The following is a 21,803-nucleotide window of genomic DNA, read 5'->3' on the forward strand; positions in this document are numbered from 1 at the left end:
CTCACATTCCTGTTCCAACTCACCACACTGGTGCGGATCAGTCTCTCACACACCCTCTCCACTGACATCTCTTGTCCTGGACTATGATGCACCTGAGGCCCTGCCAAATTCTCAGTCTCCATTCTCCGATATTGTTCTCTATTTTACTTCCAGTTAAAATACAGAGGCTGCTCCTATTTCACATCTAGTGGAAGGAAAACAAGGCCATATTTGAAACTAACTCTCTAGTTCTTGAAATGATCCCATTCTCAGAGCCTGCATAAAAAGAGAAGAGAGAGCTTTAGAAAAATGTAGTTCTCAGCACAGGATAATAAGTCCTTCAGATGTGTGAACTTGAATTACTTCCTGTTACCACACATGGAAATTTCTGTTCCATCCTATTTCTAGTAAACTGAGTTACTAGAGACAAATAGGAAAAATATTAAAATATAAAAAGTATAAAATATATTTTGTTGGTTTAAAGTGTTAATCTTATTTATAGGAAAGAGAAAGGCATCTTTTGCTTTTGAATAACTTTTGTTCATCATCTCACTATCACCGGAGACTCTCATCAGGGCTTGAAAGTTGGATTCCGCCACTGGTATTTGTTCAGGTTTTGTCATCTGTCAGAGACATCTGCATAGCCCTCTCACAGGAAACTTAAATACGGAGTACAATTATACATTGTGCATAAGTACAATAGATGTATCCCTAAAAGCTGTTTCTAAATCAAACCTTTTAAGTGCACTGAACTAACTAGCTGTTTAATGGAAATCTATAGGAAATTGGACTGTAAAAGTGAAGAATCTTTTTGTAAAACGGTCACTCTCAGTTGTTTTGATAAGTTTAGATGTTTGTATAACCACTTTTTTTAAAAGTGAGGTGTGTGGTATTCTTATTTTACAATTTACAAGAGCTTGGAAATTGTTGGCTAGTATTTTGTAGCTTATAACATCTATCAGCATTCACCTATAGAGATGAAAAAGTAAAACAATTAAAATGTACATATATCATAGAATCTTAGAATTGGAAGAGACTTTAGAGATGATAGATTCCAACTTCCGCTCAAGGCAGGAATATTGCCTTTGGTAGTTCCATTGGTCAAATTCAACATGTCCATAAATGAACTTGCTATTCTTCCCTGCCCCCCAAAACAAAACACCTGCTCCTCTTCCAATTTTCCCTATCTGTTGAATGTCACCATCCAAGCCTAGAAACCTAGGAGTTCTCTCACTGAACATGTTTATCACTTCAACCACTTGGTGGCTTCCAGAACATTCTGTTTTATTTCATTTACACATCTGTGTCTCCAGCTAACCCTCCTTGCTCCTTGAGGGCATCAACTATTTCATATTTTTATTCATAGTACAGTGCCTCACACTCACAGAGTATTTAAAAATTGTTAAATGAAGGATCCCTTCAAGTAGAGGAAGTTAAAGAAGGGGCCTAGCATTTATTGAGTACCTCCTGTATTCTGAGTGCCATGTTAAGAACTTTACACACAATATTTCATTAAATTCTATCAGGAAGGCTGTACGGAAGGTACTAATACTATACGCATATTATGGTTGGGAAACTGGGGCTCAGTGTTATTAAGTAAATGAACCAGGAACACACACACCCAGAGCACTGGGGCAGTCCAATGCCAAGGCCTGTGCTCTTTCCCACACACCTTTATTTCAATCATCTCACCTCCTTCACTTGACAAATATCTTGACTATTTACAAGAGGGCTTATAGACACCATGTTTCCACTTCTATTTCTGTCTCTCTGTGTCCCTCTGAGTTTCTCTGAATCTGCCTCTCACTCCTAGTCCCTTTCAGAATCATACCTCTTTCTTCTAGGCCCATCTCCACCTTACTCTGCATTTCTATTACTGCCTCTTCCAGAACTGCAGGTCTGCATTCCTCAGTGTCTGTGTTGGAAGCTACCTGGGAGAATCGAGTAAGGCCTCCTGCCAAAATTATAGTTGGTCAAGATGCATTGCTGATAGACCTGCCTCTGTGTTGTAACCTTTACAAAAACAATTAGAGTACCACAACTCTTCTAAATCTTAGGATCATGCCATATTAATTCTTCTGTACAGAGGAAAAGCTCTGCGAATTTTCCCGCAGTCCTAAAAGTTGTTCCTGACTACATGAGACACTTGAACCTCACTATGTAACTAAGCTTAGGAAAGCATGCTATGGGCCAGGATTGCCTTGGATAAGGTCAAAATAGGATTTTTAACCAGGGATTCCTGAAACTCCTAGAAATGTTTAAAGGATGCTGTATGTATATCATATATACACTTTCACGGGGAGAAGGTTGTCCATAGCATTCAAAATGTTCTCAAAAGAGTCCTTGGCAGAAAAAAAGCCAAACATCAGTGCTTTAAAATAACTACCTTAACTGATTTCGGCTGTATAGAGAATAATATAAGATGGTTACACTCTGTTCCTTATGGTAAGTAACTTTTTCTATTATACTGTTTCTATTCTGTTTTATTTTACAATTTCAGGGAACTGAGTATTTTTGCAACTTCTCCAAACATCTGTTCATCTCATCTCTCATTTATGAGGCCACCTTGTTCTGGTCACTCCTAATATTTCAGCATCCTTTCAACCTATCTCCCATTTTCCCTACCTCCCTGATTACCTAAGCACATTTCCCCTTTAAATTTATTGTGCTTTTGCCATGTGCCAGGCACAACAACCCTCTAAAAGGCAGGTACTATTTTACAACAACAAAAAAGGTAATGTGTCCAGGGTCACACTTGTTTGCAAGTAGCAAAGTTAAGATTCAAAACCAGATAAAACTGAGAGTCCAAAAATAAACTCATATATTTATGGTCAACTGACTTTTGATAAGGGTTCCAAAACCATTCAACAGGGAAATAATAATCTTTTTGACAAGTGGTTCTGGGATAACCGGATGCCCACATGCAAAAGGATAAAGTTACAGCCCTACCTCACACTATACATAAAAATTTACTCAAAATGGATCCACAATCTAAATGTCAGCACAGAAACTATAAAACTCTTAGAAGGAAACATAAGTGTAAATCTTCATGAACTTAGGTTAAGCAAGGGTTTCTCAGATGACACCAAATGCACAAGTAACTGAAGAAAAAAATAAATTGGACTTCATCAAAATTTAAAACTTCTGTACTATAAATGACACCATCAAAAAAGTGAAAAGACAACTCACAGAATAGGAAAACTATTTGCAGATCATACATGTGATACAGGTCAAGTATCTAGAAATACGCAGAACTCTTACAGCTCAACAATAAAAAGGCAAAAAAATATTTTAAATGGCAAAGGATCTGAATAGACATTTCTCCAAAGAAGATATGCAAATGATCAGTAAGCATATGAAAATGTACTCAACATCATTAGCCATTAGGGAAATACAAATCAAAACCACATTGAGATACCACTTTACACTCACTAGGATACCTATAATATTACTTCACACACACTAGGATGGCCATAATTTAAAAACATAGCAAATGTCAGCCAGGATATAGAAAAATTGGGACCCTCATACATTGCGGGTGGGAATGTAAAATGATGCAGCTGCTTTGGGAAATAGTTTGGCAGTTCCTCAAAATGTTAAAGGTAGAGTTACCATATGATCCAGAAGAACTGAAGATATGCTCACTCAAAAACTCGTACACAAATGTTCATAGCAGCAGTATTCACAATAACCAAATGGTGGAAACAATCCAAATGTCCCTCAACTTATGAACAGATAAACAAATGTGGTATGTCCATACAACAGAATATAATTTAGCAAGAAAAAGGAATGAGGTACTGATACATGCTACGACATGGATAATCTTTGAAAACATTATGCTAAGTAAAAGAAGCTAGTCACAAAAGGTCACAGATTATATGATTCCCTTTATAGGAAATGCCCAGAATAGGCAAACCCATAAGAACAGAAAGTAGATTAGTGTTTGTCAGGGGCCTGGGTCGGGGGGCATGGGGGTAGAGGGAATGGAGAGTGGCTGCTAATGGTATGGGTTTTCTCTTGACGATGATGAAAATGTCTAGGATTTAGCAGTGATGATTGCACAGCTTTGTGAATATACTAAAAACCACTGAATTGTACACTTTAAAATGGTAAATATTATGGTATATGGATTTTACCTTAATTTTTAAAACAGATTCAAACCCACAATCCAGAGTGTGAACAAACACCTAACCACTATTCCATACTGTCAACTGTGTAATTATGTACTATTTCTAAACTCTACTGAATTGCTTACTCCTTTCAATTGCTCTTCTAGGTTAGTGATTCCCTGTCTAGGTTTTGCAATACCTGGGATATCTCTAATGATCAATGGGTGTCAGAAAATTATCAGCTCCCAATTTTTTAATTCATTTAAAAATGATAAGACTCCTAAAAAATATTTGACTCCTAGATCACAAAATACCTTTAGGAAGTACAGGAGGAAGTGGTATGACAAAAAATAAAACAATGGCAGTGCTGCAACTTCAAAAAGCTTGTGAGTCATTAATCTATGCAGAATTAGAGAATATACTAAGGATAAAGACAGGATGTAAACCTGGTAGAGTGTCACTGAATGACAGGTAATCATGAAGCTTTTGCCAGAAAACACAATGGTTTGTCATAAAAATGCACTGATGAAATGCCTAGGCGGGCAGACCAAATGCCATGTTAAGAAACAAATGCCCACATCCACATCCACTGATTTGTTCCCTTCCATATCATTTAGTTACTGCTGTGTAGTCAAATAAGGATGCTTATGTATTTGCCCTTGTTCTAGTATAAAATTGTTTCTGTATGGCTTATCGTCACCCTGCACCCCCCTTCAGGCTGAGACTCCTGAAAAAAAAGTTGATGAGAATAAACTTTAAGAAGGTATCATAAGACTGTGTGAGTAGATAGAAATACAAAGGAGGAGTTTTCAATGCAGACGATTAGAATAAAAATAATACATTCTGCACTTACAAAATGAAAGATTGATTTCAGCGTTGCCCTTCAAATCCAATATTCGGTTAACTCTGATCAGAGAGAGAAGTCATGATCTGCACTTGGCAGAATGCTATTATTTCAAGTGTTATTTGAACATAATTAAATGCCTACTTATTTCAACAGCTTATATTCCATCTAGTGTTCATCTTCCAGATCCACGGAACACGGGTCTGGGCTCTCATTACCTCCCTGAGGAGCCACAGTCTCCCTTTCTTCACAGAAAGACCATGAGTGTAAAACCCAACCTGACCCCTGGGCTGTACAATGAGGATTGAGCTGGCTTGTAGGATTTACATTCTTCAGGATATTAACAGTAATGTCCCATGAGCTCTTCCTAAAAACACCAGAAACTGTCTCTCTGCCTTGGAGGATGAGCAAATGAGTCCTGGCTTAGTCTGATGTTCCCTTAACTGTAAAATGTCATTCAAGTTGGACTAGAATCACCAGACAATCTTTAACATGTGTTCCAGCTCTGACATCCTATTATTACAGAGCTCTTGCTATCTGTTACCACATAGGAAAGACACCTTGGATTACTGAAAACCAGCTCCTCAAGACACAAGTCTTATTTATTAGTGTGACTAGAAAGGTTGACAGGGCTTCCCTGGTGGCGCAGTGGTTGAGAGTCCGCCTGCCGATGCAGGGGACATGGGTTTGTGCCCCGGTCCGGGAAGATCCCACGTGCCGCGGAGTGGCTGGGCCCCTGAGCCTATGCATCCGGAGCCTGTGCTCCGCAACGGGAGAGGCCACAACAGTGAGAGGCCCGCATACCAAAAAATAAAAATAAAAATAAAAAAAAAAGAAAAGAAAGGCTGACAAGAGATGGGCATCATCATGAAAGGAACTGGAAATAAACAAAATGCATTACTTACCCTTGGCTAAGCCAAGGTGCCCAAGGACAGTGGCTGGTTTTGCCTGTTGTACTTCAAAGAAGATATAATGGGTGTTCCAGGGGACAACTAAAGGTGAGGAGAGTCCCATGGGAGTACAAACTAATGACAACACCTTTTGGAAGAAAAGGAAGACAACCAAATCCTAGAATACTATTAGTAGGAAAAGACCTCTTTAATTTCAGAAATGATCATTTGGGAACATAAAAGGTAACCAATGCATAGAATTCTCACCCTAAAAAGATAGACTGAAAATAGAAACCCAGAAAAAAGAGGCAGGTGGTCAGTAAGCATAATTAATAATAACAGTCACCTTACATTTGTGTACCAGTTTTACACTTTTCAAATGGTTCCAAAGCCACTATCTCATTTGATCCTCACAACAGAGCCTGGTTGTCGTCCTAGCTCTAAACTGAATTAGCTGAGTGATCCCAGGTAAGACATTTAAACTGTTTGGGCCACAGTCTCCTCATCTGTCAAATGAAAAATACCTGCCCTACCCATCTCACAGGCTCTTGTGAGGATCAGATGAGAATAAAATAAAATTATCAACTTGCTTTAAAAATACAGATATTCTCAACACACATTCACAGATGACAGATACAGAGCAAGTTATTAAGGAAATAGCACATGTTTGGAAATTCACCCCAAATGCATGGTTGACATAATGGAGGACAATTACACTCCCCCACAAGTTTTCTGGAGGGCCATGAGTCTTCTTGTGGTATTTATTATGCTCATATGTCTCCCCTGTTAGACTGGAGTCCCCCGCAAAGGGAAGAACTGTCTCTCTTCTTTTTTCTTAAGCTTTTATCACACACAGGGTGAGCTCAGGACTGGAGGTTGATTACCGACTGACAGCACCAGAGCCAGTTCCTGTCCAATAGGTTATTAAAGCCTACTTAATATTTTACAGTACATGGATTTAATGATTTTTTTAATGACTTGAGACCTATACTTTTTTTTAAAGATGGTTTTGATGTGAACCATTTTTAAAGTCTTTATTGAATTTGTTGCAATGTTGCTTCTGTTCCATGTCTTGGCCTTTTGGCCCCAAGGCATGTGGGATCCCAGCTCCCCCACCAGGGATCCAACCCATACCCCCTGCATTGGAAGGCGAAGTCTCAACCAGGCAAGTTCCTTAATGATCTTTTGTTTTTTAATAATTAGCTCCTAAATCCAGCCATTGGCTATTTTATACAATATAGTCATCATAAACATTAAAAGGAATATCACAATAGCAGAACTAAAAGTCCTAGATCTGCTACAAACACAATAGATTAATCTAAGTAACCAAGAAACAGATTTACCAAGGTAACACATGATAATTGTCACAAATCATTAAGTATAATTCATAACACCTTTATCTTAATGCCAATTACACTAGCAGTTTCCAGATTGGAGAACAAACTTAATTTACCTACTGCTACCAGCACAGCTTTCCATCTATTCTAGGACTGCTTTTCCCAATCTGTTACCCAATAAAATATTTGTAAATTTTTTAATGTTCAGTGCCCCCCCCATATGGGCAGTCATCTCTACTTCTACAGAATAAAATTGGCAATATATGTATGTAGGGCATGCTGTTGAGTGTTAGGCTGAGAGGACCCCAAGTTCAGGTCAGAGACAAGGGACAGAGAACAGAAGCCTATTTGAAATCAAGCTTCTACTCCCCTGGGAACCACATGGATCTTAGCAACACTGAACAAAGGGCTATAGACAAAGCGATGGAGGATTCTGGACCGTAAACCATTTTTCTATCTCTGGGCTGTATACATTCAGACATGTCACTGTCCTGCATTAACACTGTCTACCATGCCCATACATTATACCCCTAACTGGGAAAACTGTAAATACCGGGATTTTCTGTTTCAGGAGGATTTTAGGTTATATAATGAATTTGTTATCAGATCTTCTGGTCTCTGTAAGAGGAAGATTCAGAGACTGGGGATGCTGTTCATCAACTAGAGGAGTCTGACCTGCAGGAAAGAGTCTGAGACAAAGCCCAAGGTCAGGCAGTCAGAGCTCTGCAGGGAGAAAAGAACCCAAGTAGAACAAGTCTTCCTAAGGATACTTTGCTAACCCACTTAGGCAGAACCAACACCCTTATTATGTATTCAGTTGAACCCAACACAGAGAAGGGAGTAGTGGATGTTGGCACATTACTCAAAATCCCTCCACCACCCATACTTTAACCATCTAGTAGTCTTAGCAGCTTACAGGATTTCTAAGGGCAATGCAGGAGCTGGGAGATTGTCAAAAAGAATATGTCTGGCTGTGATCATGGAGAAGGGGAAGATGGAAAAAGAGAAACTGTAGAAAGAGCCACAAACCTCCAGTGCCCACAGAAGACCCTTAGCAGAGTTTTAATTCATGAAAATGGAGACAGAAACATATATTGATCCTTGGAAGAGAGGGGAAATAAAAAGAGGGCTAGCAGCCCGTACAGAGGGGATCATTGGAGTTGGAACTTCTTGTCTCAACACCACTCATCTGGTCTTCTCACATGTTAGCATGATCCAACACACTGGTTGAGAAACACTTTTCTAGTCTATTTTTCACACTGCTCAGTGATGAACACAATGTTTGTTGAGAGACCTGAAATACAGACATTAGCACAACACCACCTTGGTACCCAAATTTCATTCATCAAAAAGTGAACAACTGTGAACTCTCCTGAACTGTCGTATATCCGGTATCAACATGTTACGTGTCATATCTTGGTGATGCAATGCTCTAAGTCAAGGCACTCAGCCTAAGTAAGGAGGTGCTTCACAAACACAGTACCACATGTTCCCCTTTTGCACAGAAGAGAAGACCACAAACTTAATGCTAACTGGAAATGGAACACCCCCTGGCCTCCACTAGCAGCAGAGGACCATGGCCTAACAGCTAGGGACTTACCAAGACCCATAGAGACTGAATGACACACACACACAAGGCCAAGCAGGTACCTCTGAGAACAGCCATTTGAGACACGTTCTGTGCCTCCGCCCTGTCTTCACCTCCTTTTTAGGGCTGTCTGTCCCTGTTGGGAAAGAGAGAACCTGAGTACTAAGGGACAGAGTCAAGGGAGGACATTCTCTCCTCTTCACCAAGTAGCAAAGACATACTCCTTCTGCAGTTTCCTTCTCAACTGTCATGGTGTCAGCAGATTTCATGGGAGGAGGGATGAGGGAATGGACAGGCTCACTACCCACAGCAATTTTTGGACGCTATTATGAGACTCCACTGGCACTGCTTTAGGATATACAAGTTTGAGCAAGTTGCCCTGCACTTAGAGGAGGGATTAACTAAACCAATTTCACCTAAATCAGTTTGCACTGTTCAGATGATATGTTCATGAAGCAAGCAAGTCATTCTGATTTGCGGCAGTACTTCCCAGGGGGGTGGCCTTGCAAGGTACAACATGCTAGATGAGGAGTCTAGTAGTCATGAAAGTAAATGGGAGGGAAACAATTGCTCCTTCATGTCCCTATAGCCTCTACCCCTGCCCTGCACAGCCCCTCCCTGGACTAATCCCGGAGCTGCAAGTAAGGAGGTAGGCCTTAAACAAGCAGGAGGCCAAGATACAAGGCCAAGGCTGCGGCCTTAGACCAGTCAACAGAGGATTCTGCATGCTGTAGGTGCTTTTAATAAATATTGTTGACTCACCACTGCTAGATGCTAATCATGCTCAGATAGCCATGACTAAAATTATTTATGCCACTTTTCAGTAGAAATTAACTACCTGACCCCATACGGGCTAAAAATTAGTGAGGTTATGTTTTCAAATGAGTCTGACTCAGATTGTTAGGTTGGAGTACATTAGATATGATTCAAGCCTTAGTGTAAAATAATCACCAATTACTCTGTATGCCTACTTTTATGTATGTTTTCATTCAGTTGCATGTGCACGAGAGGAAAAAAAAAAAGAAACAGACTTAGGACCAAAGTAGAGTGATATATTTGGCTCCCAGGGGAATTAATAATGGCAAGTGAGGGTTCCCAGTAAACTAGGGTTGCTACTTACACCCAATCTATTACCCCAATAAAAGGTAAATGAAGAACTTTCTTCGAAAAGTATAGTGCTGAGAGTTTATAGAGCCCTTTCATCTTCAAAGGGCCATGCCAAGGCTCACAATAGCCAGTACAAAATACGATGCCTTTCATACAAGTGAAAGGTTATAGGAATGTCCTAAGGCCACAAAGCCAATGCAACATCAGATTTGGGAATGAACTCTCTGATCTTCTTGGCTCCTAGACTTGTATTTCAAGCACATAAATCAAGTTGTGAGGAACAATCAGGAGAAATCTAATTTACATTATATATCTGCATTAAGTTAATTGATTGGGCAGGAATATAGAAAAATAGCAAAGACTCTTCCCCACCGCCCCCCCCAAGGCAGTGATCAGTGGAGAGAAGTGAAAAGGGGCATGTGAGGGTTAGGGGTAGCCAGCCCGGGTAGAGTACGGAGGGAGTCTCCCTATTCAGCATTTCCCTTCTTTTGGAACATTGCCAGAGAACTGATTAGAGTACTGGGAGGGAACAGAATGGGGTTAAAGGTAGACCTCTTGGCCCAATTTGAGAATCTGAAGAATCAACTCACACACAGTAGTACTTGTCTATTTACATAGCCTCTAATATATTCCTTTATAAGGGCTCCTCTTCACAAACAACCATCACCATCCACCGTCCCCACACTCAGAAACCCTCAAAAAGGCAAAGTGGTTCACAAGCCAGAGGCTGCATGGCTGGGAGGCTGGGAGTGCACAGATTGATGGGGAGGAGTCCAGGGGACGGGTGGTTGGTGGGAGATTCGGGTGGGCAGGTAGATGTGTGACGACCACGTAGGAAGAAGGCGAGTGAGCGTGAAGGCGGGTAGGGGAGTGTGGAAGAGAGAAAGTGAAGAACCTAAGGACCCCAGGATCCCAATTTCCTGCTCCGAGAAGAAACACCTCCAAGAAATGCGCTGCATACGAAATGCTAAGTAACCTAATCCTTATCACCGAAAATGTTTCTGTAAATCTACTCCGCCGTTATTTACTTAATTCTTACGAGCCAGGAATGGAAAAACCCCACCTCTCCCGGGTTCAGTCGCAGCCTGTCCTGGGCACCTATAAGTTTTCCCTCTCCCCCACTGAGCTGCTTTCACAGCTAGGCCAGAAATAAGGAACCACCCAGACGGAGACTCGAGGATCGCTCCCCCAGCAGCAAAGGGATTAAGTTTCGCCGGGCCTTCCTGCGGGCAGGCTGTCCGCAGCAACCGGCTGCCGCAGCAGCCACCGCCGGGCGGCCGAGGGGCGCCGCCCGGGCCGAGGAGGCTGCCGGCCGCGGGAGCGTGGGAAGGCGGCGGTGCCCTTTCCCAGACTAGCACCCAGGCTCCAGGAGAGCCGCTCGAGGGGCCGCACCCGGCCCCACCGGGCTGCGCGGGAGGCCGCGGACCCGCCCCCGCCCCGCATCGCGGAGTGCAAACTCCGTCCCAGGAAGGCAGCGACTGGTGCCCGGGCCCCAGCGGCGCAACGGGAAGCCAGGGCCGGGCCGGGGCGCCCTCCGTCGCCGCCGCCACCTCGAGCCTCGCGGGCCCCGTCATCACGCCCCGCCGAGCCCCGGAGCAGCCTTCTGCCCGCCCCGGGCCCCGGCCGCACCTGAGACGCGGCCCGAGCCGGGGCCGAGCCCTGCGCCTACGGTGGCGCTCGGCCCCCGGGGCCGCGGCGAGGGGGCGCGTTTTACCCAGAGCATTCCCGGCTGCCGGCCATGTCCTCGGCGCGCCCGAGGGCGCCGGGTGCTCGCCTGCCTCCTGCGCGAACTGGCTCGGGCTCCGGCGCGAGCTCCCCGGCCGCCGCCGCCGCCGCTGCCGCCGTTGCCGTCGCCGCTCTAGGCCGCCGCCCGCCTTCGCCGCCGCCGCCGCCGCGCAGCAGCCGGGATCCGCCCGCCCGCGCGCCCCGCCGGGGACAGCACGGCGGCCGCCAAGCTACCGCGGCTGGGTCTCCCGAGCCAAACTTAGAGTTTTCGCTCCTCAGTCCAGGGGCAGCACCATGACACCGCGGCAGCACCACACTGTCATTTCCGCCGCCGCAGAAGGAGGGGAAAAAAAGGCAATCCTGACGAAAAGGGGGATGGGGTGGGGGCGAACCGGGCTGGGACTAACGCCCCGAGGGAGCTCTGGGAAGGGCCCGGCAGCACGGTGCTCGGCCACCTTCCCCGGCTCACCTTTCGCCACCCCCGCCGCTCCCAGCTCCCCCTGCCCCTCCTCTGGAGGCGCGTTTACATGTTTTCTCCCCTGGCAGGAGTGACCGGAGAAACCTGAGCGAGCAAAGGCAGCGGGTGGGTGGGGTTCGGGCTACTACTGTACCTACCAGCTGATTCCAGCAGCCTTTTCTCCAGCGCCCTGTCATCTTGAAGGAAGACACACGGAGAGGGGCCTGAACGGGTGTGTGTGAGTGTGTGTGTGTGTGTGTGTGTGTGTAAGTAAGAGAGAGAGAGCGAGAGCAGAATGTGTGTGAAATGCAGAAGGAAGGCTCTGGCCAAACTCTTCTCCCAGCCGCCAAGCCCCTGGTCCCACAAACCCCCAGGTTAGAACAACGACAAGGCGGTTGCAACCGGCAGTGAGAAAAGAGTGCCTAGGTCCACCGCACAGGTCCTCGGGTGAAGCTGCTCTATGCAAAGTTAACTACAGAGTAAAACAAAAATAGTGGAGGAGACAGAAAAGGGCAGACAATTGAAGGAAACCCAACCCCTCTTTCTTTTTACAAAGGGAGAATGGCTGTGTTTTATTGGCCTTGGGCAGAAGTTGTGGGGATGGATTAAAGCCACCAAAATTTAAAAACAAAACAAAAAAAATGGGAGAGAGAATACGGCTTCATTTACACATTCAAATCCTTGATGGACAAAACAAGAGGGTCGTTAATAAGAGGACAATGGGACAGATGCCAGCCATACAGGTATTCAATGTCCCTAATAAGCTAATTGGTCCATCTGGAACCCAGAAGCGGTCATTGGTCTGGAGTCAGCCCTTGGGCTGACCTGTCATTGTCTCAGAGACCACTGCCCCACTCACGAGGAGGGTGGGAGAGGGAAGGAGGCCCCAGAGGAGATTCTGGAAGGGGAGAAAAAGGGGAGATGAAAGGGAAAGAAGTGAGAAAATGGGAGGAAACAACCCCCTCTCACATAGGCCTCCCTTTACCTTCCATGGGAATGATTCCAGAAAAATTAAGGTAATTCTGGGTGTATCCCATCAGAGAACCAATAGTAATTAGCCAACACCCCTGTAAAACAATGTGCTAGGATTTCCCTGGTGGTGCAGTGGTTAAGAATCTGCCTGACAATGCAGGAGACAAGGGGTTCGAGCCCTGGTCCGGGAAGATCTCACATGCCATGCCGCGGAGCAACTAAGTCTGTGCGCCACAACTACTGAGCCTGCGCTCTAGAGCCCGCGAGCCTGTGCTCGGCAACAAGAGAAGCCACGGCAATGAGAAGCCTGCGTACCACAACGAAGACCCAAGGCAGCCAAAAATAAATAAACAAATTTATTTAAAAACGATGTGCTAGAGAGTACTGAGGTGGAAAGGAAGGCAAAAATCACAACCAAGCTATCCTGATGAAGGTCTGGCCCTAAGAGAAGTAAAAGAGTCACACCAAAAGCACAGGCAAAAATAGACAAGTGGGACTACATCGAACTTAAAAATTTCTGTGCAACAGGAGAATCAACAGTGAAAAGGCAAGAAAGGAGAGAAAATATTTGCAAACCATGTACCTGATAAGGGGTTAATGTGTAAAGAACCCCTACAGCCCAATAACAAAATAAATAACACAATTTAAAAATGGGCAAAGGGGCTTCCCTGGTGGTGCAGTGGTTGAGAGTCCGCCTGCCGATGCAGGGGCCACGAGTTCGTGCCCCGGTCCAGGAAGATCCCACATGCCGCGGAGCGGCTGGGCCCGTGAGCCATGGCCACTGAGCCTGCGCGTCGGGAGCCTGTGCTCCGCAAAGGGAGAGGCCACAACAGTGAGAGGCCCGCATACCGCTATAAATAAATAAATAAATAAAATTTTAAAATGGGCAAAGGACTTGAATAGACATTTCTCCAAAGAAGATATACAAATGGCTAACAAGCATATGAAAAGATGCTCAACATCACTATTCATCAGGGAAATGCAAACTAAAACCACAATAAGATATCATCTCACACCTGTTAGTCTGACCAGTATTAAAAAAACAAAAAAACAAAAAACAAAATAGTAAGTGTTGGTGAGGATGTGGAGAAATTGGAACACTGTACACAGTTGGTGGGAATGTAAAATGGTGCAACTGCTATGGAAAACAGTAAGGAGGTTCCTCAAAAAATTAAAAATAGAACTACCATATGATACAGCGATCCCACTTCTGGAAATATATATGAAAGAATTGAAATCAGACTCTCAAAGAGATATTTGCACCCCCATGTTCATTGCAGCATTATTCACAATAACAAGAATTAACAGCAACCTAAATATCCATGGAGAGATGAATGGATAAAGAAAATGTGGCATATACATTCAGCGTATATGCACTGAATATGGCATATACATTCTGCCTTAGAAAAGAGGGAAATCCTATCATATGCTATGACATGGATGAACCTTGAGGATAAATATGCTAAGTGAAATAAGCCAGTCACAGAAGGACAAATATTGTATGATGCCACTTATAGGAGGTACCAAAAGTAGTCAAACTCATAGAAACAGAAAGCAGAATGGTGCACGCTAGGGGCTGGGGGGAAGGGGAGGGAAGGAGTTGTTTTGTGGATGTAGAGTTTCAGTCATGCAGGACTGGGGTGAGGGGCTCTGGGGAATCTGTTGCACGACAATGTGCATGTGGGTGACAATATGGTATTGTACACTTAGAAATTGTTAGGAGGGTGAATTTTATGTTATATGCTTTTTGCCACAATAAAAAGTTCATTTAAAAAATTGAGTCAGAAATAAAATGATCCTAGCATAACAGAAGTGTGTGTATAACAATTATATATATATGTATTATATATATTTATATATCGCAGATATTAAGTGAAAAGAGCAAGCTGTGTATGGTTTGCTACTACTATGTAAAAAAGGGGGGAAGGTATATGTCTGTCCATGTGTGCTTGTATGCGCACAGACTCTTCAGTAAAGATACCTAAGAAACTGATTACCTGGTTCCCTGGGAGTCAAGCATAGGAGAAGAAGTATTTAACATTGTATCTGCCCTTTTGTATTGTTTGAATTTTTTTATAATGTTTGTGTATTACCTTTTCAAAAACAATTTTGCAAGAAAGAGGAGCATAGAGACAGAAAATAGAACAGAGGTTACCAGGGATTGAGGGGAGGGGAGAACGGGGGCATACTCTTTAATGGTTACAGAGTTTTTATTTTGGATGATGGAAAAAGTTCTGGAACTGAATAGTGGTGATGGTTAAACAACATTGTGAATGTACTTAATACCACTGAATTGTACATTCAAAATTGGTTAAAATGGTAAATTTTACGTTATGTACATTTTACCACAATAAAACAAATTTTAAAAAGAACAAGGAGGTATACAGAACAGGTAGAGCTTATTGTATTTGTGTAAGAAAATAGATGTATGTATATGCCAGTAAATGCATAGAAAGTAACCTGGAAGCACAGTGTAAAATAGTGTGAGCCTAGAATTGTGGTGGATGTTGAGGGGATCGTTCAGGTTTTATTTTCAAGGTGGTTTTTTAAAAATATATTTATTTATTTATTTGGCTGTGCTGGGTCTTAGTTGCTGCACGTGGGATCTTTAGTTGTGGCATGCGAACTCTTAGTTGCCGCATATAGGATCTGGTTCCCTGACCAGGGATTGAACCCAGGCCCCCTGCATTGGGAGCACGGAGTCTTAGCCACGGGACCACCAGGGAAGTCCCCAGGTTTGATTCTATATATGTTATAACTGTTTGAATATTCTACAATCAGAATTTCTTTTGTAGTTAAATTGTTTTTAAGATATGTCTCCAAAAATCCCAAAGTTGAGTCAGAAGTCAATTGACCCCTGAGAATTCTTTAACCTCACTTGATATGATCCCTACAGAGAGCTGGAGAATTTTCTAAAATGTGAAGAAATGACCACTTTCATCATAGACACACCAGAAGCAAGCTAGCTGGCTCTTGGCAGAACTGTCACTTAAAGGAGACTTGCTTTTAATGGCTTTTATTGTCCTTTAGAAACCACCCTTTCCTTTACTTTTTAGCAGTCTCCCCTCCGCCTGAGCTTCCAGTGCTTTCAAGCTATTCCCTGGCTTACCAGAGCTCTATACAGAGTGCCCCAAACCCATCTTCCCTCCCCGAGCAGCAGCCCATATTCTGGACCTTTCCTTTTCCTTCCTCAAAACTTAACACTGCTTCTGGGTTCCTTTCACAAAGGACCTTACTGATTAAGGATTTCAATCAACTGATTTGAACTAAATGTTAATAACTTCATTTGTCTCTGTAGATAATGTTTTAATTTTAACAGAGGGCTTCAATGTATTAACTCAAAGCAATGACGAATAGCGTGGGTGGATGGGGATAGGGGTAGGAAGATTTTGCTAATCACATCACATAAGCAGCTGCTTTGAAAATATCCCCACTTTCAGTGGTTTTATGCAAATTATCGCTGTAAATGTATTAAAGTAAATGTTTTGTATTTGGCAGGAGATGCAAAATCGGCTGGGAGTATGGGGTGAAATTATTTGTTTATAATTATTTAATGGTTACCTTTGTATATAACATGTGTTGATCCTATTAGCAGAGTAAATCAGGCCCATGGCAAAAAAAAAAAAGACGATTGACAGATTCAGCTTGAGGTGTTTAATTGAATTAATCTGAGGCAGACTCAGGACACCAGAGTCCGACAGTATGAAAGGGACAGCTCATGGGCTCTTTTTTTCTAACTACAAATAGGGGGGCAGGGTAGGCAGGGGAACGCTCCAGATACTTTCTACAGAGAGAAGCACAGAACCCAGTCTGTTTCAGAAGGAAAAAAAAATCACAGAAGGGAGATTTTGTTGCACAAGAGCATTGTTGCTTCTGCAGAAGGGAACCTTCACGCTGCTCTCAAAAGAAGCAGCTAGTTGTCTGAAATCCAGAGGTTGACTGAAGGCTTTTCTAACCAGGGGGCTCTTAACAGGATGGTGAAAAGTCCTTTGGCACGGGCTCATCAATAAGACATTGTTCTAAAACCAGTTGTGAACAGGCCATGTTCAAAATAAATACATTCCCAGTATGAAGAAATGGCATGCTCCTGGTATTTCTTATTCACTTTTGATCTATATTTTGGTATTGCTTTCATTAATTTTGTAATTTATCTGAATTATTGTGTTTGTTACAATGAACACATCTGTTTGAAATCTATAGTATATTGGTAAATATTTCCCTGGAGCTTTCTTTTTTTAAGTTTTCTTTTTTAAAAATTTATTTTATTTATTTATTTTTGGCTGTGTTGGGTCTTCGTTGCTGCGCGTGGGCTTTCTCTACTTGCGGTGAGCGGGGGCTCCTCTTCGTTGCCATGCGTGGGCTTCTCATTGCGGTGGCTTCTCTTGTTGCGGAGCACGGGCTCTAGGCACGCGGGCTTCAGTAGGTGTGACACATGGGCTCAGTAGTTGTGGCTCACGGGCTTCCTAGAGCTTTAATCTTTAGGGCCAAGCCTAGACCTTCTGGCTCACCGTGACTTCCTAACCAGCGCACCGGGTCACTTAGGGTCTAGTTTCTGTGACTTCACATCCTCCAGGTTTTTCTCCCATCTCACTGCCTCTTCCTCGGGATCTGTTGCTTCCTCCTCCTGCTCTTCAACCTCTGAAGGTTGGTGTGAGCCAAGCCTTGGTCCTTGGCTGTCTTCTCCACCTACAGCTACACTTCCTAGGTGACCTCTTCTAGTCCCGTGATTTAAGTACAATCCCCACTTTAGCTCTTCAGCTCAGACCTCTCCCCTGAGTCCAGACTTGCATCTCCACCTGACTATTTCACATCTCCACCTGGATGCCTCATGGACAGCGCTAACTTAATGTGACCAAAAGAGACCTATCGGTTTCTAGTCCTCCCCATCTCAGTAAATGGCACCACCCAATTGCTTAAACCAGATACTGGGATGTCATCCTTGATGCTCTCCTCTCCACAACACCCAATGTTCAATCCATCAAGTTTTAATTTGGGTCTCCCCTCTTCTACTTTTGCCCTCTTGCAATCAGTACTGCAATCAAAGTGATCTTTTAAAAATGGAAATCTGACCATTTTACTTTCTCCTCTCATGGCCATTAGAGTAAAATGCAAATTTCTTGACATGGTCTATAAGACTTGGCATTAGCTGGCCCCTGTCTACCTCTCCCACTCCATCCACTCTCACCCTTGCTCACTACAATCCAAACACACTAGCCTTCTGACACCCCTTGAACCACAAACTCTTGGCCATCCCCAAAACTTTGCAAGTTCTCTCCCTCTGCTGGAGTGCTCTTCCTTCCACTCTTCACATAGCTGTTCTAGTTCCTTCTTTCAGGTTATGCATCACATACTCGGAGAAGCCTTCCCTGACTACCCCATCTAAAGTTACCCCTTCACATTACTCTCTGATATAACACCCTTCAGGGCACTTATCACTAGCTAAAATTATCATGTGTGTTTGTTATATGTTCCCCGCCATGCACACGCGCACGCACGCATATATATTCCACAAGAACGGGAACCTTGTCTGTCTCCATCACTGGTGTATCTCCAACACCTAGAACAGGACCTAGCTCATAGTAGGTGCTAATATTCGCTGGATGGATGGCAAGAATCAGGAAAGAGTACAGTCCAGAGATAACTTTAATCACACCGATACAGATTTACCCCAACTTTCAATCTGCAATGAGAATATCACATGAAAAGGATCTTTTGGCAGAAATTTATAGTAGATTCACGCAGGGAGGCCAGATACATTTCTCAGTGCCTCAACTGCCTAAAAGCCAGCAATTTTCAAACTGACCCAAGAAACACTAGTGTCCCTCGGGGTACTAACTGGTGTTCTAAGAAAAATGAATTTGATCAAGTAAGTTTAGGAAATGTTGCACACTGAATCTCTCTCTCAGAGACTCACAGCACACATTAGCATATTAAGGCTTTAAGAAGTCCTGCCAGAAATAAAACCTATTTTAGCTTTGCTTAGCATTTACCATATATATTTGACCGTGGAACTTTCATGTTCTACTCACTTATTAATATCTCACAGGATACTAGCATCTCTCAAAATACAGTTTTGGAAATACTGTCACAGATATAGACAAGTATAGATATGTATAGACAAACATATAGATATGTATATCTATAAATATATATATAATGGATATTAATCAGAGTTAACTTAAGATCCATGACAATAAATTCCAAGTCAAAAATATCAGTGAAATGAAGTTCAATGGGATTCAAGTTTAAAATAAAGCAGTGGTTGGAGATAGTGCTTACTGTTAGTATCGACTGGCCTGCGATATGTTAAGAGTGCTGCTCTAAATAAGTTCAAATCTTCTGGCCCAGATGAATTACTCCCTAGGCAATGAGAACCTGCAAGTACAATTGATGAACCACGGTTAGTGATCCTTGGAAAATCGTACACAAGGGAGAAGTACCAGTATCAGATTCTCAAAGATTGGAGATGAATGGCTTTCAAAAGGGGAAGGAAGGTGGATTCTGCAAACTACAGACCAGTGTGGGCTTAATGTGGGTCTGAGGCAAGATTCATTACCATTCATCCCTCTTACCCATTCCAGTACTTCTTTCTGTTCCTTGAGCTCTCCAAGCTCATACCTGCCTAGGGCCTTTGCATTTGCTATTCCTTCTGCCTAGAGCAGGGGTGGGCAAACTTCTCTAAGGAACCAAACAGTAAATATTTTTGGCTTTTGGGCCATATGGTCTCTGTCGCAACTACTCATCTCTGAGCAAAAGCAGCCACAGATAATATGTAAAGAATCAAACTTTATTTACAAAAACAGGCTATGGACCGGATTTGGCCCAAGGGCCATAGTTGGTCTACCTGGAGTGTACTTTGCCAGGATTGTTACATAGCTAATTCCTCTTTGTTCAGAATTCAACTCAAACATCCTTGTCTTAGAGTAAGACAATCCAATCTAAAGTAACTATGCATTTACTTGCTTTCAAATCTATTTTAATTATTTCCATTGCACTAATGCATATTTTCTTATTTATTGGCTTGTCCCCATGCCCCCATACACAGCAGAATAACTAGCATTTATTGAGCTCTTATTATGCGCCTGACACTGTTCAAAGCATTTTACGTGTATTAGCTCCTTTAACCTTAATAATAACCTCCCGGCAATAATCCTTAGTCTCCCCATTTTACAGACGAAGAAACTAGGGCTGTGAGATTAAGTAATTTATCCATACTCATATAGTTTAGCAGGTGGTGATTCCAGGATCTAGACCCAGGCTCATAAGCATTATGCTATTGTGATATTGTGATTTATAATAAGAAATATATGCTTGAATTTTGTTCCTGTTCCTGGCACAGAGCTCCTAAAACTCTTGGAATTTCCTAAGTGATGAGAGTGTGAAATGTGTTTTTGTTACGTTAATGAGGTGAATTTTGGACCACACCCAAGGTAGGATGCTGGTTGTCAGGGGACCTCCAGGGAGAGGAGGGGCTGGAGGTTGAGTCAATAGCCAATGGCCAATGATTTAATCAGTGATGCCTGTGTAATGAGGCCTCCATAAAAATCCAAAAGGACAGGGTTCGGAGAGCTTCCAGGTTGATGAACACATGTTGATGCTGGGAGATTGGGCACTCAGAAAGGGCTTGGAAATTCAGTGTCCCTTCCCATATACCTTGCCCTATGCATCTCTTCCATCTGGCTGTTCCTAAAATTATATCTTTTAATAATAAACTGGTAGTCTAGTAAGTAAAATGTTTCTCTGAGTTCTGTGAGCCGCACTAGCAAATTAACTGAACTCAAGGAGGGGGTCATTGGAACCTCAAATCTATAGCCAGTGGGTCAGAAGCACAGGCAACAATCTGATCTTGTGATTGGCATTTAAAGGTGTGGGGGTCTTATAGGACTGAGCCCTTAACCTGTGTGTTCTAACATTTATGTCCAGGTGGATAGTGTCAGAATTGAGTTGAATTGTAGGACACTCGGCTGGTGTGGGAAAATTGCTTGGTGGTATGGGGACAACCCCTGACACTCATCGGAATTGGAGTCAGAATCATAGCTATAGTGTATCTCAGTTACAAGCTCCACAAGAGAAGGGATTTTTTTCTGTCTAGTCTACTAATGATGAGCCTAGAACAGAGCCTAGTGCAACGCCTGGCATAAGTTAAATGCTCAATAAATATATGTCCATTTAATAAAAATTCTAGAACGCTCAGATTATTAAAGGGAGACGTTTTCACTAAGAATAAGTCAAATTAACCTGATTTCCTTCTTTGATGAGGCTAATTGTTAGGAAGAATAAGCAAATGGAATCTTGGATTTCTTTGGATTTTAGCAAAGCATTAAATAAGTTCTTTCCTGGAATCCCTATTTTACTAGACCTTTCAGTGTCACTTAACACTGCTGCTCATTTCTTTCTTTTTTGCGGTTTCCATGACACCACACTTTCCTTGTTCCCTTCACACCTCTATGACTATTCTTGCTTGTTCTTTCACGTGATCCCCCTCCTCCATCAACCCGTAGGTGTTGACCAGGATTTCATCCTGGGTCCTTGGTTCCTCCCACTTTCCAAATTCTCCCAGATGGTCCCATCCATCCTCATTGTTTTCATTTTTACCTTTGCTCTGATGACACCTAAATGTGTAACTCCAGGCCAGAACTTTACTCCAAGTCTGAAAAATCCTTCAGGTACCTCAACTTGAACATGTCCAAAACCAAACTCAGTATCTCCTCCCCAGATCTATTTTTTTTCTTATATTCCCTGTCTCAACTGATGGCATCACCCAGTCCCTCCCACACCAGAAACCTGAAAGTCAG

The 21,803-nt window shown here is 42.9% G+C and overlaps 1 protein-coding gene across 11 annotated transcripts in view; it reads right to left on the reverse strand.

The window, feature by feature from the left end:
• Positions 1 to 12,291, reverse strand: part of MID2 (midline 2) — a 104,515-nt gene extending 92,224 nt beyond the window's left edge. Inside the window, exons 1-2 of one of the 11 annotated variants that reach the window (XM_089904216.1) lie at positions 11,569 to 11,776; positions 24 to 184 (exon numbers count right to left, since the gene is read on the reverse strand). Coding sequence is in view for 6 of the 11 variants with exons in the window: in XM_089904212.1 (XP_089760338.1) it covers positions 8,810 to 8,825 (16 nt within the window). In the remaining 5 variants the exon portion in view is untranslated. Of the gene's footprint in view, positions 1 to 23; positions 11,297 to 11,568; positions 11,777 to 12,194 lie in introns of those variants that run through there. The other 10 variants (XM_089904214.1, XM_089904217.1, XM_089904215.1 and 7 more) reach the window with 10 other exon arrangements.
• Positions 12,292 to 21,803: the final 9,512 nt, after the last annotated feature.

Source organism: Delphinapterus leucas, chromosome X (genome assembly GCF_059928025.1).
Source record: "Delphinapterus leucas isolate spDelLeu-1000000601 "Yukka" chromosome X, BTC_Dleu_Yukka2, whole genome shotgun sequence".
In the NCBI taxonomy this organism is placed as follows: Eukaryota; Metazoa; Chordata; class Mammalia; order Artiodactyla; family Monodontidae; genus Delphinapterus; species Delphinapterus leucas.